The sequence below is a fragment of the Aristolochia californica genome, unplaced genomic scaffold, assembly GCF_029961685.1.
Source record: "Aristolochia californica isolate CCGP_79_NKW_82.1479 unplaced genomic scaffold, dmAriCali1.0.hap1 SCAF_1, whole genome shotgun sequence".
In the NCBI taxonomy this organism is placed as follows: domain Eukaryota; kingdom Viridiplantae; phylum Streptophyta; class Magnoliopsida; order Piperales; family Aristolochiaceae; genus Aristolochia; species Aristolochia californica.
In genome coordinates, this window is record NW_027181770.1 from 50,349,385 (window position 1) to 50,363,813 (window position 14,429).

The following is a 14,429-nucleotide window of genomic DNA, read 5'->3' on the forward strand; positions in this document are numbered from 1 at the left end:
ATACAGACGGATGTAAATTATCTCTCTTTTTTGCAATCGATTTTTATCCTTCCTCTTTTATCTTCTTTCTCTTTGATTTCTTCATCCAAAGTTCTTCCTCACCGACAAGACGAAAGCGACGGTCCGACGGAGGTAAGATTTTTTATTTAATGCTACCAGCTACATGATTTTTCATGTTTTTCTCATCATGGTAATTTTAATATTTTTAACGACATTAAGTAACTAGTAGTGGAACAGTATTTTTTTATCTGAAAATAACTAATTTTTTTTTTTTTTGTCATAGGTGGAAACTTTGCTCATGCATAGACGTATATTATTTTATAGCATAAAGAGAAACAACTATAGCTTGTAAATTTATAATGGATTTATAGTTTTTATTTGGGTGATTGTAAATTGATAGTGATATTTCATTTAATTTTGTTGTGTTTGATTATTGCATGGAGTTTATTCATAATGTTATGCAGTGTATGGAGTGTTTAGACTATTTTATGGAGTGTATGGAGTGTATAAACAATTTCATGGAGTGTTTATGGAATGTATAGACAATTTTATGGAGTGTTTATGTAGGTATTATGTATATAGATTATGCTTAATTTTAAGTAGAGATCATGCCGAATTTTATACAGGTATTATATACACAGATTATGCCCAATCTTATATATGTATTATATATATAGGTTATGCCCAAGTTTATGTAGAGGTCATGCCCAATTTTATGTAAAATGTATGCATAATTTTATATACAAACTATTTGATATATATTTTTTCAAAAGTTTTAAACATATGTTGAAGCTCGAAGCTCGGCTCGAACTCGGTTAAAATTTTTGGGCTCGAGCTCGATAACAATTTTAGGCTCGAGACTGGGCTCAGCTCGAGCTCGAGTTCAAAATATTTAAATCAAACTCGGCTCGATGCCACCCCTACTCACACCTTTGAAAAATCTCATTTCACTTTTATCTATCCTTGCATACATATAGTCAAAAGCTCCATCATCATTTCACATCGTTCTACAAAGGAAGAAGAAGGTATAATCTCTCTAGGAGAAGCATCTTTCCAAGTAAGGGTGTATTTTCACCTTTCACTTATTTGATTTTGTGCAAGGTTCTGGTAGAACCTTTATAATCTAGATAGAAAGGCCTAGGTAGATCTAGAGTCTAGCAACAATCACTTGGGAAGATTGACTTTAAACAAATCCTATATTGAGCTACACGTGACCAAAGAGAACCAGAATCTCTTTTGAAATTCCAACTATTAGAGCTTTTGAAAATAGTAGAATTTTTTCAAACAAGGGTTCTTGGGTGGTGACTACCACTAAGGGAACATCGATAAAAAAAATATTTGTCCCTATGGTGTCTGCATATTACATTTTATCTTGAATTGCTTTTATGCATGATTCTTTAGTTAAAGGCTCAACTTATTTTTAATTTGATAATCTCAATTCACCCCCTCTTGGGAAGCAACTGCGCCAACAACCATATGATTAGTATAATTTTTTTGAGTAGTCATCATATCCTTATTCATGAAAAATGCATACATTAAGTTTCGTTGCTAAATTATGGATCAAATTAGTATAAATGACATCAAATTGTAATTAGGTATGTTGATACAATAACTTTGCACCATAGGGTTTATTACATTTTTAATATTTAATTATTATAATTATTTTATTTCTTGATTAGCCCATCGGGTATAGAGAAATATGAATAGTTTCCTAGTTTCATCATAAGATTCAGCTATGAATTGATTGTGTTGAAATCTTTGTCCATGGTAGATTATAATGATACACTCATTTATGTTTTTTTTAGGAATCAATTGAATTGGTGAGTGTACCATGTATATGTAATTGGATATGCCTTAATTTTGTATATTTAAGTGTTGATTTTCAGGACTCCATGGATTTAGCTCATGGAGAAAAAGGAAGAGAAAACCATTGGGAGAAAACCATAGGAAGAAGAGGTTATGGACTTGATGTCCTAACCCTCCCCTTGAAGCTCTATTTATAGATTAATGAAACTATTATATTATAATAATAACCTTGAACTTAGGGTTTAGGGTTTAGGGTTTTAACCATGGAACTTTAATCTAATTACATCAATGTCTCTATGAGATGACTCTTTATTTACCATCCTGCCATCATTATATGGGTCCTCTGGGCCTTCTCCTTGGTCAATGGGCCTTGAGTCCATCTTCTACATCTCTTGGATGAGTGGGTCTTCCTTGGTCTTATGGGCTTGGGCCCATCTTCCAACGCACTTAGATATGTGGGCTTTCCTTGGTCATGTGGGTTTGGACCTTATCTTCCAACATTCCCCCTCAAGTTGGGGGGTGAGAGCACAGTATTAACTCCCAGTTTGCTACAAATGATGTATAAAATCTTTTTTGTATAAATTGGCACATCTTCCAATATGCCTTCATCTTCCAACACTCCCCCTCACGCTGGTGCTCTCAATCATGAAGCTCAGCTGACATAAGATAAGTGAGAGTAAAATCTCTTAGTCGTTAAGACATTGCTCCATACTCCAGTCCTTATGCTGGATGTTGGGCTTACTTATATCTTCTGATAGGTAGTTGGTTATAGGCATTGCTCTGAAGTATAATTTTTTTATAAAAAAAACCCCTCCATCACGGTGTCCCTCCATAGGACATCGACTTTCAAGTGGTAGGAGTAATAAATGACATTAATGGGGGGAAGTGGGCTTATTTATCATCGGGTCCCAATCCGGACGCCAACTCTCATGGTGTCCCAATTGTGATATTTTTTAGAGTTAAATAAATGATGGTGTCCCAAGCGTGATATTTTTGAGAGTCAAATAAATTATGGTACGAGAAAAAGTAATGAGACCACCTCTTCTTCAATAATAATGTCTCATCCAAAGAGATACAATATGAGCAGTTGAAATTGGTTTGGGCCCATATATCAAGAACCAAAATAATTCTTGTAAAATTGACCCATGAAGTAATCTAATGCAAATATTTGTACCAAATAATATATTGACTAAGGAATAATCTGTCAATTCTTCAAAATAATAATCCAGCCAAAGAAAAAATTACCAAGTCGCGTTGAATCAAACAATAGACAATATATCTGAGTCGCTGTAGAAATATGTATAAATTTTGGTCCAAACACGTATACCGAGATAGAAAATAAGTGGCCCGAGTCAGATTGACCTGGACCCGAGTTGACCCAGACCGAGTTCGTCTGGGTTTACTCAGTCTGGTTGGTGCAGAAGCACAGTAAGTGCCCTCGGGTCGGCTGGGAACTCGGTCCGGCCCGGGTTGGAGCAGGCGCTCGACCCGGATTTAATTCGTTTCCTTAGGAAACATTAATTCTTGCTTCTTCTTCCCCGACGCCGATGGACTGTCAACGGAAACAGAAAAAAATCGAGGCAAGGATAATATATTCACCATGATAATGGGCTGGATTCGGTTTCCTAACTTAAGAAACAAAAAAAATTAATTTGGCAACTGCGTTCTTCTTCCCCGAACAGCAGAGTGGCTGGTTCGCCGTCCAAAAACTGCAACACGGCGGGCTCAATTAGCTAGCGCCTTCGTCCTCCGTGAGCCAGCAGAGAGATCTTGAATACGAAAACGGAACTTTACGAATAAAAATCAATCCAGCAAATTTAATTGGCAACATCAGTGGAGAAGGCAACGATGCCATCTTCTTCCTCTTGGCACAGAACAGAGCGCTGGTATTGCTGTCGAAGCGACGTCCAAATATGGCAATGCAGAGGAAGAAAAATTTCCGAGAGTGTACCAAGGATATCCAACAGCTTAATCAAAATAATTTCGGCAAGATTGAAGACGAGGCCAGCGCATAACTGATCTCAGATGATCTTCTGAAAATAAAAACTTTTGTCAGAGATGGCTGACAGCAGATCAGCAGAGGGACTTTCCGAACATAGACGACAGCCAACCCGGTAACTTTCCAAACAAAGCAGAGATAAATCAAGGAGAACTTTGTGAAATTTTTTTTCAATCCAGCTGTTAATGACCAGCAAGATATCAGAAAATCGAGAAATTAGCAGTGACGAGCAAACTCTTTGGAATAACCAGCACGATCTGATAGCATCGGAATAAACAGTCGGAAGTCGGCCAACGCCGTTTCGGACTTGCACGACTCGAACGAAGCGAAGAAAGCTCCCGTCGGTTCGTCTGGGTAATCAACTGAGTACTATTGTTCGCACCGGAGGAGACTTGAGTCGAATAAAGATGGAGGAGATTGCCATACATCTAATTTACATCATTGACACGGCTGCATGTATAAAACAGCGGGGTCAGGCACCAGCTCCTCGACAGAGGCACCGAGCAAGGTCTCATGGAGACAGCAGCGGAAGAAAATTTACAGGAAAATCAAAACATGAAGTTGTAACTATGAAAAATGAGCCATCAGTTCAAGAAAAAAAAAAAGGGTTTTTGGAATCCTGAAAAATATAGCTACGAGTCCTGAAAATCAATGTTCTGATAACTTGTTGATTTTCAGGACTCAATGGATTTAGTTCATGGAGAAAAATGGAGGAAACCCATTGGGAGAGGAAGAACAGGTTATAGACTTGATGTCCTAACCCTCTCATTGAACTTTAATCTAATTACATCAATGTTATCTCTATGAGATGCCTCCTTATTTATCATCCTATCATCATTGTATGAGCCTATGGGCCTTCTTCTTAGACTATGGGCCTTGAACCCATCTTCTACATCTCTTGGATGTGTGGGTTTCCTTGGTCTTATACGCTTGGACCAATCTTACAACACACTTGGATATATGGGCCCTCCTTGGTTGTATGTGTTTGGGGCCTGTCTTCCAACAGTAAGCATGATAGTTTTTGTTTATTTATTTACTTACTGTTGTTTAACTCTGATGATATGAAAAAAAATTATATTTTATTTTAGTGATAATTACAAGGAGAAAATTCTTCTTTATTTTAGGTGCCTAGACCTTGACTATGCTCTTCATAAGGAAAAGTCTCTTGTAACTACAGATACTAGCACTTCAGTTGAGATATATGAACAGTGGGAGCAATCTAATCTCTTGAGTATCATGTTCGTCAAAACTTGTATTATGGCTTATTATTTGTGAGTCCATTTCTGAATGCAAGAATGTCAAGGACGACATGAAGGCTATTGAAGAATTGTTTGAGTCTTAAGGAAAAACACTCGCAAGTATCTTGGTGGTGCAATTATCATCCATGAAACTCAGCAACACCAATAGTATGCCCAAAAATTTCATGCAAATGGGGAATATAGCTGCTCAGCTTAAGTTTCTCGAGATTGAGATCTTTGAGTCTTTCTTGGTACACATTATTTTGAATTCTCTCTCTTCCTCGTACAGGCCACTTAAAATTTCTTACAACATACATAATAAAAATAATCAATTAATGAAATCTTGACCATGTGAGTTTAAGAAGAAGGGAGATTGATTTAGGAATTAGGTGAAAGTGCAAATTGGCGACTCGCAGCAATAAGAAAAAGTGAGGCAATAAGAAAAAACAAAAAGGAGTAGCTCCTCCCCATTCTAATAATGAGTTGCCCATAGTTTATTTTGTAAAAAGAAGAGACACATCAAGAACGACTGCCCCTAGGAAGGCTTGGCTTGAGAAGAAAGGTATCTCACGTTTTGAATTCAAAATGGTTGAAGTATGCCATAATACATGATGGATTGATTTTGGTTTTGTAATCCATGTGGCAAATACCATGTTGGGCTTCTTAAATAGATGGGAACCGATGAAAAATGAGTGAAGCATGTACTTGGGTAACTGATGTGCTCACATGTGAAAACCATTAGGACCTAAAAACTCATTCTAAGTATTGGTTCTGTTTTGGATTTAGAATGAATATTAATATTTTGAGCTTTTTCTAAAATTTAATTTCTATATCAGAGCTTGTATCATTAGATTTTCATTTAATTTTTCTAGTACTTCGTTTACTTTGTTGAAAAACTTAGTTGTTGTCGGTAAACGGTACATGGGATGATGGTTTGTTCAAAATTCATTTAAATAGTAATGTTTTCTATAATTTGATGGTTATGTAACTAAGCGCTGTGTTATGAATGAGAAACACTCCATCCTATGCCATCGAAGATTGGGGCACATCTCCATTGAGAGTATCAAAATATTAGTAAATGATAGAGTTCTTACATCTCTTGACTTTAATTATTTTGATTCAAGTGTGGGCAACATTAAGGGTTGACAAACTAACAAGAAACAAAAAACATGTCATGAGAAGTTTTGACATATTAGAAATAATACACTTCGACATATGTTGTTCTGATATGAGCTCGAGTAGTCAGAAATATTCCATCTCTTTTATTGATGATTATTCACTATATATCTATTTCTACCTGCTTCATAATAAGAACGAAATATTGAATGTTTTTAAAATTTGTAAAGCAGAGGTAGAGAAAGAAATGTGAAAAACATATTGAAATTATGAAATCAGATAGAGGTGGAGAATATTATGGTAAGTATAATGGACATGAATGAATACTAGGTCCGTTTGTTCAATTTCTTGAGGAATATGGTATTGTTGCATAATATATTATACCTGACTCACCATATCAGAATAGTATAAAAAATCAAATAAATAAGACGATATTAAATATGGTAGAGTATCATCAACAATTCCAAACTCCATTCTTCACTATGGATTCAAACTATTACAAAAACTATTCTAGCAATTATGCAAAAGGACAACTAGATCATTCCATCAGCAATCAAGTTTGATTGCTCCAGTAAAGGAGAGTCTTTGCCACTATAGCATGTTGAGTCTGACTAAGCCAACCTGCCAGATATTCCACTCAAAAAGAGAAAAGATGAAAGAAAACTAGAGAGGAAGAAAGAAGCAGAGATAGAGAGAAGGAGAGGAAGGGATCCTAATAAGGTATTGTATCATACAAATTTACAAATAGGAATAAACCTAGAGAGAAACAAAAGCTACCATCTCCTATAATTCACATGTGTGAATTGGTCATGAAGATACAAATAAGTTGGCAGCAAAGTAGGTAGAGACATAGTAGTTGCTAGCCCTATTACTTGAGTCACCATCAGTGGCAACCCAACCTTTCTAATTGAAAATCCTATGACGAAAGTTCAACGTGAAAAGCAAGCTGAATGACTGATTGGTAAGAGCACCAATTTATTCACATCCCATCTCTATATACTACTCTTCTCAAACAATTGATGGAATAAGCATGAATTAGTCATGAAAATTCAAATAAGTTGGCAAGAATGTAAGTAGGGATATAGTAGTGGCTACCTCAATCCCGATTTTAAGGATCTGGACACCAAATCTTGGCCAATTAATTTGGCTCACTTGATTGTATTCGAGTGTGGAAACCACATGAAGGGACAAGAATATATACTAATAAATTTGGCATTTTATAAAACATAAATATGTTAAGAAGTTCCTCGTTGCATGGATAGGAGCCAAAATTTATCAAATCTCAGGTCTTTGTTTAGTATAGTTAAATGTAGTCCTAGAGGTAGTTTGGTAATTTTATATGATCTATGCATTTCACTATGAGTGCCATTATGTTCAATATGTTTAGATTTGTCTATGGTCTAGTTTTTACATTGTTTGGAAATGTAGTTATGGAGCTATATGAAGTTATACATAACAAGAGAATATATATCATTCTCTCTCAAATCACTTAAGTTAATAAGAGGCAACAAAGTCGAGTTCTGATCCCGGCACCTATGCTCTCTTCCAGCCATTCTTCTCTCCTTTTCTTCCTCTCTTCTCTCATACCTCTATTTTTCATTATTTTACATAGTATTAGAGTGATACAGTCATTGGTTTGAAGCCTGTGAAGCTCTCCTCCTTTCTCCTTTGAATTCAACATCTTCTCAAAGAAAGGAATTTCAATTTTTATAACTGAGAGTCAAGTTTAAATTTTTTGTGTTCCTTTTTTTATATAACCCTAGGGTTGATGGTTCCGTTTACTGAGCAATTCAATGTTTGATTAATGCCTCGAGAGGGTCTTTTTACCTAAGATTGTCTCATCTACAATATGTGCAGAACTTGACCTTCACCTCTAGGAAAACTGATATTAACCTTGATTTTGCCAATTTTGGTACTTTTTGGGCTGAAATTAAATTCATTCTAGGTTTCATGTGTATTGTTGGTTTATATGTGTTGGAAGATAGGGCTCAAGCCCACACGATCAAGGAAAACCCACATATCTAAGAGTATTAAAAGATGGGTCACACGACCAAAGAAGACCCACAAGATGGACCCAAGCCCATAACATGTAGGACCCACCATGATTACCACAAACATGCATCCTTATCACATAAGTTGGAAGATCAAGAAGGATTCACAAATGCATCTTTATCTTATGGTCACATCCTAGAAGAGTTATAGTTTGAGTTATATTTGTGTTTTATCAATATTGAGTTATTTAAATATGTTAGGACTTATTTTTAAGTGTTAGAGTTTGGGTGTAATTGGGACAAATGTAGTTTTAATGTAATTTGACTCTACTACCTTCCTCTATTATAAATAGAGGTTCATGTATTCTAATTATAATAAGTGAATGAAGTCAATGAAGTATTTCGCTTTTCCTTAAATTCAACATGGTATCAGAGTAGGTTCTGTGAGTTGACTTGATCAACCCACAGAGATAATGAGATTCTTTTTTCTAAACCCTAAACCCTAAGTCTAGGCTCGTAGTTATATTTTTTCAGTCCTTACACTTATAGTTTGCTTTGCATCTTTTTACCTCTATATTGATATTTTCATATTACAAATTATATATTGACGGAAAGATATTTGAGTCTAATCTCCAAGGAAAAATGATTTTTTCCAATCGGAGTTATCTACATAGAGATATCGATATTTGAATGAGCAAAGGTCAGATTGAAAAACGGTTCGAGCAGCAACAGAAAGCTTTAGATTCCGAAGTATTTTATGTTATGAAGAATGAGACTTTATATAGAGAAATATATATAAAAAAAATATATGTAATTCTATTCTTTTACCTATTCAACCAATTTTTTATCTGAGTTATCTACAAAGAGAAAGCAATATTTGAAGCAGTAAAGGTCAGATTGAAAAAGAGGTTCGAGTGGCAGCAAAAAGCTTCAACTTTCGAGGTATTTTATACTATCAAGAAAGAGACTTTATATGGAGAATTATATATCAAAAGAAAGATTTGTAAGTCTATTTTCTTAACTATTCAAACAATTCTCGGTATGACTTTTTTATAAGGAGATATTGATCTTGGAAGAGCCAATGGTAATTCTGAAAAAAAAAAAAAAGAGAAACAATACTTAGTTCGGCCAGATGACAGAGACCGAAATCTATCAGATTATTTATCTTCTGATAATTATATTTTATGAAGAGAAGTTATACTTGGATGAAAGTTATTTACTACTTTTAGAATGAGAAATTTTCATTTCAATCTAATCTATATTTAAAGATATATTCGCACTGGAAGAATCAAAGGTCATGCCAGCATCCTGTTACATTGAAATATCTGAATTTAAGCCGATTGTTTTGTGTCACTTTTTGAGTTGCTATATCAGGAAAATATCTCACCTTTTCCTGATTTGAGGGTTTATTACTACATCTCTATTATTTTGGCTTATTGTTGCATCTATCATGTTTGGTTCAAGCTAGGATCATTGCCATTACCTCCCAGCTTGAGGAGGGGAAGTAGAAGAAGTACAAGAAAGAGGTATTTTATTCTCGATGTTGTGGATAAAGTTTATATGACCAAAATATTCAAGAGAGGGGGAGCACAAATGAAACTTGTGCATCTAAGAACAAATTTTTATATCAGATTATTTCATGGGTTCTTTTACACAGTTTATTATTTGGTTCGTGTTATATGTGTTGGAAGATAGTCGTGTTATATTCAGTTGTGGCTATTATGTCTCTTTGGGGACATTATTATTAAAGAGGAGGTGGCCTCATACCATTATTTATTTGTCCCCGTCAAAAATATCAAAAATATCAATAGTTGGGATTCCATGACGGAGGAACTTAAAACCCTGTAAAAAATATCAAGTATCAATGGTTGGGATTCCATGACGAAGGAACTTAATACCCGTTCACAAATATCAAGAGTCAATGGTTGGGACATCATGACGGAGGAACTTATTATTACATCTATGTTATACCCCCCCTGAATTGGTCAGCTGGGTCTCAAGGAAGAGAGCACCAGCGTGAGGGGGAGTGTTGGAAGATTGGAGGACTGCCATTTTATACAAAAAGATTTTATACATCATTTGCAGCAAGCTAGGAGTTCTTGATGTTCTTTCACCCCCAGCTTGAGGGGGAGTGTTGGAAGATAGGGCCCAAGGCCACATGACCAAGGAAGATCCACATATCTTAGAGTATTATAAGATGGGCCACACGACTAAAAAAGGCCCACATGATGTGCCCAAGCCCATAAGAAGTAGGACCCACCATGATTGCCACAAGCTGGCATCCTTATCACATAAGTTGGAAGATCAAGAAGGACTCAAAAAAGCCTCTTTATCTTATGGTCACATCCTAAAAGAGTTATAGTTTGAGTTATGTTTGTCTTTTATCAATATTGAGTTATTTAAATATGTTAGGACTTATCTTTAAGTGTTAGAGTTTGAGTGTAATTGGGACAAAGGTAGTTTTAATGTAATTGGACTCTACTACCTTCCACTATTATAAATCGATGTTCATGTACTCTAATTATAATAAGTGAATGAAGTCAATGAAGTATTTCTCTTTTCCATAAATTCAACAATATGTGAACTTTTGATCAAACCCTAATTCTATGAAGAGAGGTCCACATAATCTGCGTATGTATACGGTTGATTGTTCTTTGTTCTCATGGTTAATTTTGGTGAAATAATTACTCTCTCAAGAGAGTTTGGAGGCTCCAAAGGGGAAGACATTTTGATTACTAAAGAGAGGTTGAATGGACAAAGTTAACTTAGTTGGTTCAACTCAGTTCGTATCTACCCTAAAGCCAAATGAAAATCTAAGTATATTGGAGATGATCCTCCAATTCTTCTTATAAATGATTGGGAAGCAAAGGACAACCAGGTCATGACCTAGTCACTTGACAGCATGCACTCAAAGTTAAAAAATCATATCATGAACTATTAGCCAAGGAAATGTGGATGTCCTTGGAATCATTATATGCACATGAAAGCAGCTTGTCTTGTGTATATGAGTTATATGCTAAACTTTTCAACCTTAAGCGAGGTGAAAGAATAATCATTGATCACTACAGTGAATTACAATGTATCTTAAGAAAACCATTTATATCCTACTTCCGAGAGATCATATGCTTGATCTCAAGGACAGTTTTCGTGAGCTAAAGTCACCCTTTGTATGTTCAAGTATCTTTGCAGTGTTTAGGAAGTCTTTGTACCACAAAGCAGATAGCTTTGGGGTCCTCTCCAATGTCTTGTAGTCAACATAGTACAATCCATACCGGATTTTATATCCCTCCACCCATTCAAAGTTGTCAATAAGAGACCAAGCAAAGTAGCCTTTCACATTTGCTCCTTTCCTGCAACCACGAGTATAAGTTATAAGCAACAACATGATAGTAGTGAGGTAATAGGGAGTAGGGCCCCTGTTTCAGGTTACAGTTATTACAGGAGTTGCACTGAAATACAAATACCCACCTCATGGCGTCACGGAGAGAAGAAAGGTAGCTACTCAGGTATTCTATTCTCACCCTGTCACTGACCACATCACTCATGGGAGTTGTTGCATTGCTTTCTTGAGCATAACCTGCAGCAGAGTTCATTTAATCTCGGCTTATGCACTCTATTGCATATTAAATCATAGAAATGAAAGTGGTAGGCGTTTTACCATTTTCTGTAATATACATAGGTGTGTTGTTATATCTTTCCTTGATGTATAGCACAATCCTTTCCATACCATATGGAACAACATAAAAGTCTGGGAGTCCCATCTGCACCATGAAAGAAGTTTCAAATTTCAATACTTAGTTAGAACTTGAACTATTTATCCCCATTTGGATCATGAAAATGGATGGCTTTACCCGAGCTCCAATTAGCTGTCCATCTCTTTCTCCAGTAGTAAAAGCCAAAGGATCTTCATAATAAGCACCACCAGAGTTGCAAGGGCTGAACATGCAGTCTTTGACATACTGAGTAGAGTAATGGTTTATTCCTATAAAATCCAATTTATAATGCAATTTTCTTCGGTCCTCGGTTGAAAATGTTGGTAATCTGGAACCCAGAATCTGTCGCATTTCCGGTGGATAATCGCCGTGCACTATAGGATCCAAAAACCTGATTGAGGGTAGCAGAATTAATAATTATGAAGAAATATAATCTGCAAGTTATACAAAATCTTACAGTAAGGTTTCATGTAGAATCTCTTTACCAAGCTACGTCGAATGCCACGATTCGTTCAGCAGCTGAAATGTCTTCAGGAATGTTTCTTAGAGGTTCAAACCAGAAGGCTGACATGACTATCCCAATTGAGCCACCTTGTTTCTTCTGATTAAACAGAGTAGCAGATTGTTCAAGAAGATTAATACTCTATTTTGGCAATTCATTCTTGGGTTAATACTCTCTCATATCATACCTGATACTTGCTCTTGTAAATTTCGGCTGCAGTGGCATGGGATAGAATCACATTGTGTGCTGCAAGGTATGGTTCTATTGCAGAGCTGCCTGAAGCACAGTCACCGTTAGGCTGTGAACAACGGGCAGGAGGATATTTTCCTAGGCGATAGCCAAAATGGACCATCACGTTTGGCTCATTGAAGGTGGTCCAGTATTTTACTCTGTCACCAAAAGCCCTGAAACACACCTCTGCGAAGTACCCAAAATCCTCCCTAAAACGCTGAGTTAGAAATGATACTCCGGTGACAAACATGTTACAAATAACAAATGACAAGGGAAAGAAACATCGATAGACTTACTGTATCTGTGAATTCAACCATGCCCCATATCTATCTTCAAGTTCTTGAGGAATATCATAATGGCTTAAGGTCACGAAGGGCTGTATCCCTAGTTACGGTAGGAAAGTAAAACTTCCAAAAGAGTAAACAAATATGGATTCAAATTTTGATAGCCGTTAGAAAGTGATGATACCTCTGACTAGAAGAGAATCTATAAGAGTGTCATAGAATTCAATTCCTGCTCTGTTAACCTCTCCAAATCTACCTCCTGCCATCCCAAGAAATTAAAATCATGTTTCAAATTTAGATGGATAAAAAGATTGAATCCTATTTACTTGGGAAAAATATTTAGAAGTCATACTTGGGAGGATTCTTGACCACGATATAGAAAATCTGTAGGAATTGACTCCAAGGGAATGCATCAATTCGATGTCTATCTGCTCAAATCAATATTTTAAATCAATTCCCGCAAGCATATTTAATTTCATCTGTTTTGCATCAAAAGATTCTAATTTTTTTTTTATAATAAAAAAGAAAAAAAGAAAAAGTGGAGAAGGTGTGAGAAGTTATCGCCGTTACTTCATTACCAAGTAACGATGGTAATGGTCGTCTGCAACATCTGCGGTGCTTCCATCCTTTATTGTTCCTAACGTGAAGAAAAGAAGAAGAAAAAAGTAGAATAAGGCTTTTCTTCAGAGAAGAAGGGATCGATTGGTCGAGAAATTCAGCTTGATAACCTTACCTTTGATGTGGGTGAAGACATCCCAGTTGCTTAAACTTTTGTTTCCTTCTAAATAGGCGCCTTCTATCTGTTGCAATTCATTGTCAGGAAGGAAATTAATAATATAGAGAGAAGGCATTTAAATGCTAAGATAACCAAATCGTGTTAGACACCAATTGCTGTGCGCCAAGTGGTGAGCTCAGTTTGGATTACATGTAGCTGAGCTTGGATTAAAAAGTACTCTGCTTTGGACACTCAAAGCTTTAAATGTAGCTATTGGAAGAGCTACTTGACCTGATACGAAGACGTTGCAGTTCCAAAAAGGAAATCTGGAGGAAAGCAACTCCGATCAACCCGAGAGAAAACGAAAACGAAGAGATGAAGGAAGAAGAGAAATGCCAAACTTTTCATTTCGAACCACCCAGAACGCTCGGAACTTTTTCTCTGCTTTACGAAGATTGAAAAAGGGTGCTGGGATTGCACCTGAGAAGGATATCGAAATTATAGACCTTATTCCTAATCCTATTCTCGATAAGAAGATTGAAGATATTGATTGGTTTATATAGATGACGACGGTGTTAAAAGATCGAATTCAATCGCTATTTAAAATTGAGGAAGAAGTCAACACACAACAGTTCATATAGAAGACCAAGGATTTGAAAGCTCGGATTCAAAATTGTGGAAGAAGTTTACACGCAACATGAAATTTATCTGTTGCATGGATCTCGATAACACAGGCACTAATTCTGACCAAACCATGTGACTTTTTTCTCTTTCCGACGTCGGATTGGTGTAGATATGTTCCAACGGAACTGTCATAGTTCATGAACGTAGAAG

General features: G+C 36.1%; 1 protein-coding gene across 1 annotated transcript; it reads right to left on the bottom strand.

The window, feature by feature from the left end:
* Positions 1 to 11,268: 11,268 nt before the first annotated feature.
* LOC137959578 (beta-glucosidase 18-like) lies at positions 11,269 to 14,003 on the bottom strand. The gene is made up of 12 exons (XM_068806940.1): positions 13,887 to 14,003; positions 13,614 to 13,680; positions 13,459 to 13,517; positions 13,233 to 13,308; positions 13,065 to 13,139; positions 12,893 to 12,980; positions 12,553 to 12,805; positions 12,349 to 12,464; positions 12,002 to 12,254; positions 11,809 to 11,911; positions 11,619 to 11,727; positions 11,269 to 11,500 (listed from the first exon to the last, which is right to left on the bottom strand). Exons 1-12 carry the CDS (start codon positions 14,001 to 14,003, stop codon positions 11,269 to 11,271), a joined length of 1,548 nt encoding a protein of 515 aa, XP_068663041.1.
* Between the last annotated feature and the right edge of the window lie 426 nt (positions 14,004 to 14,429).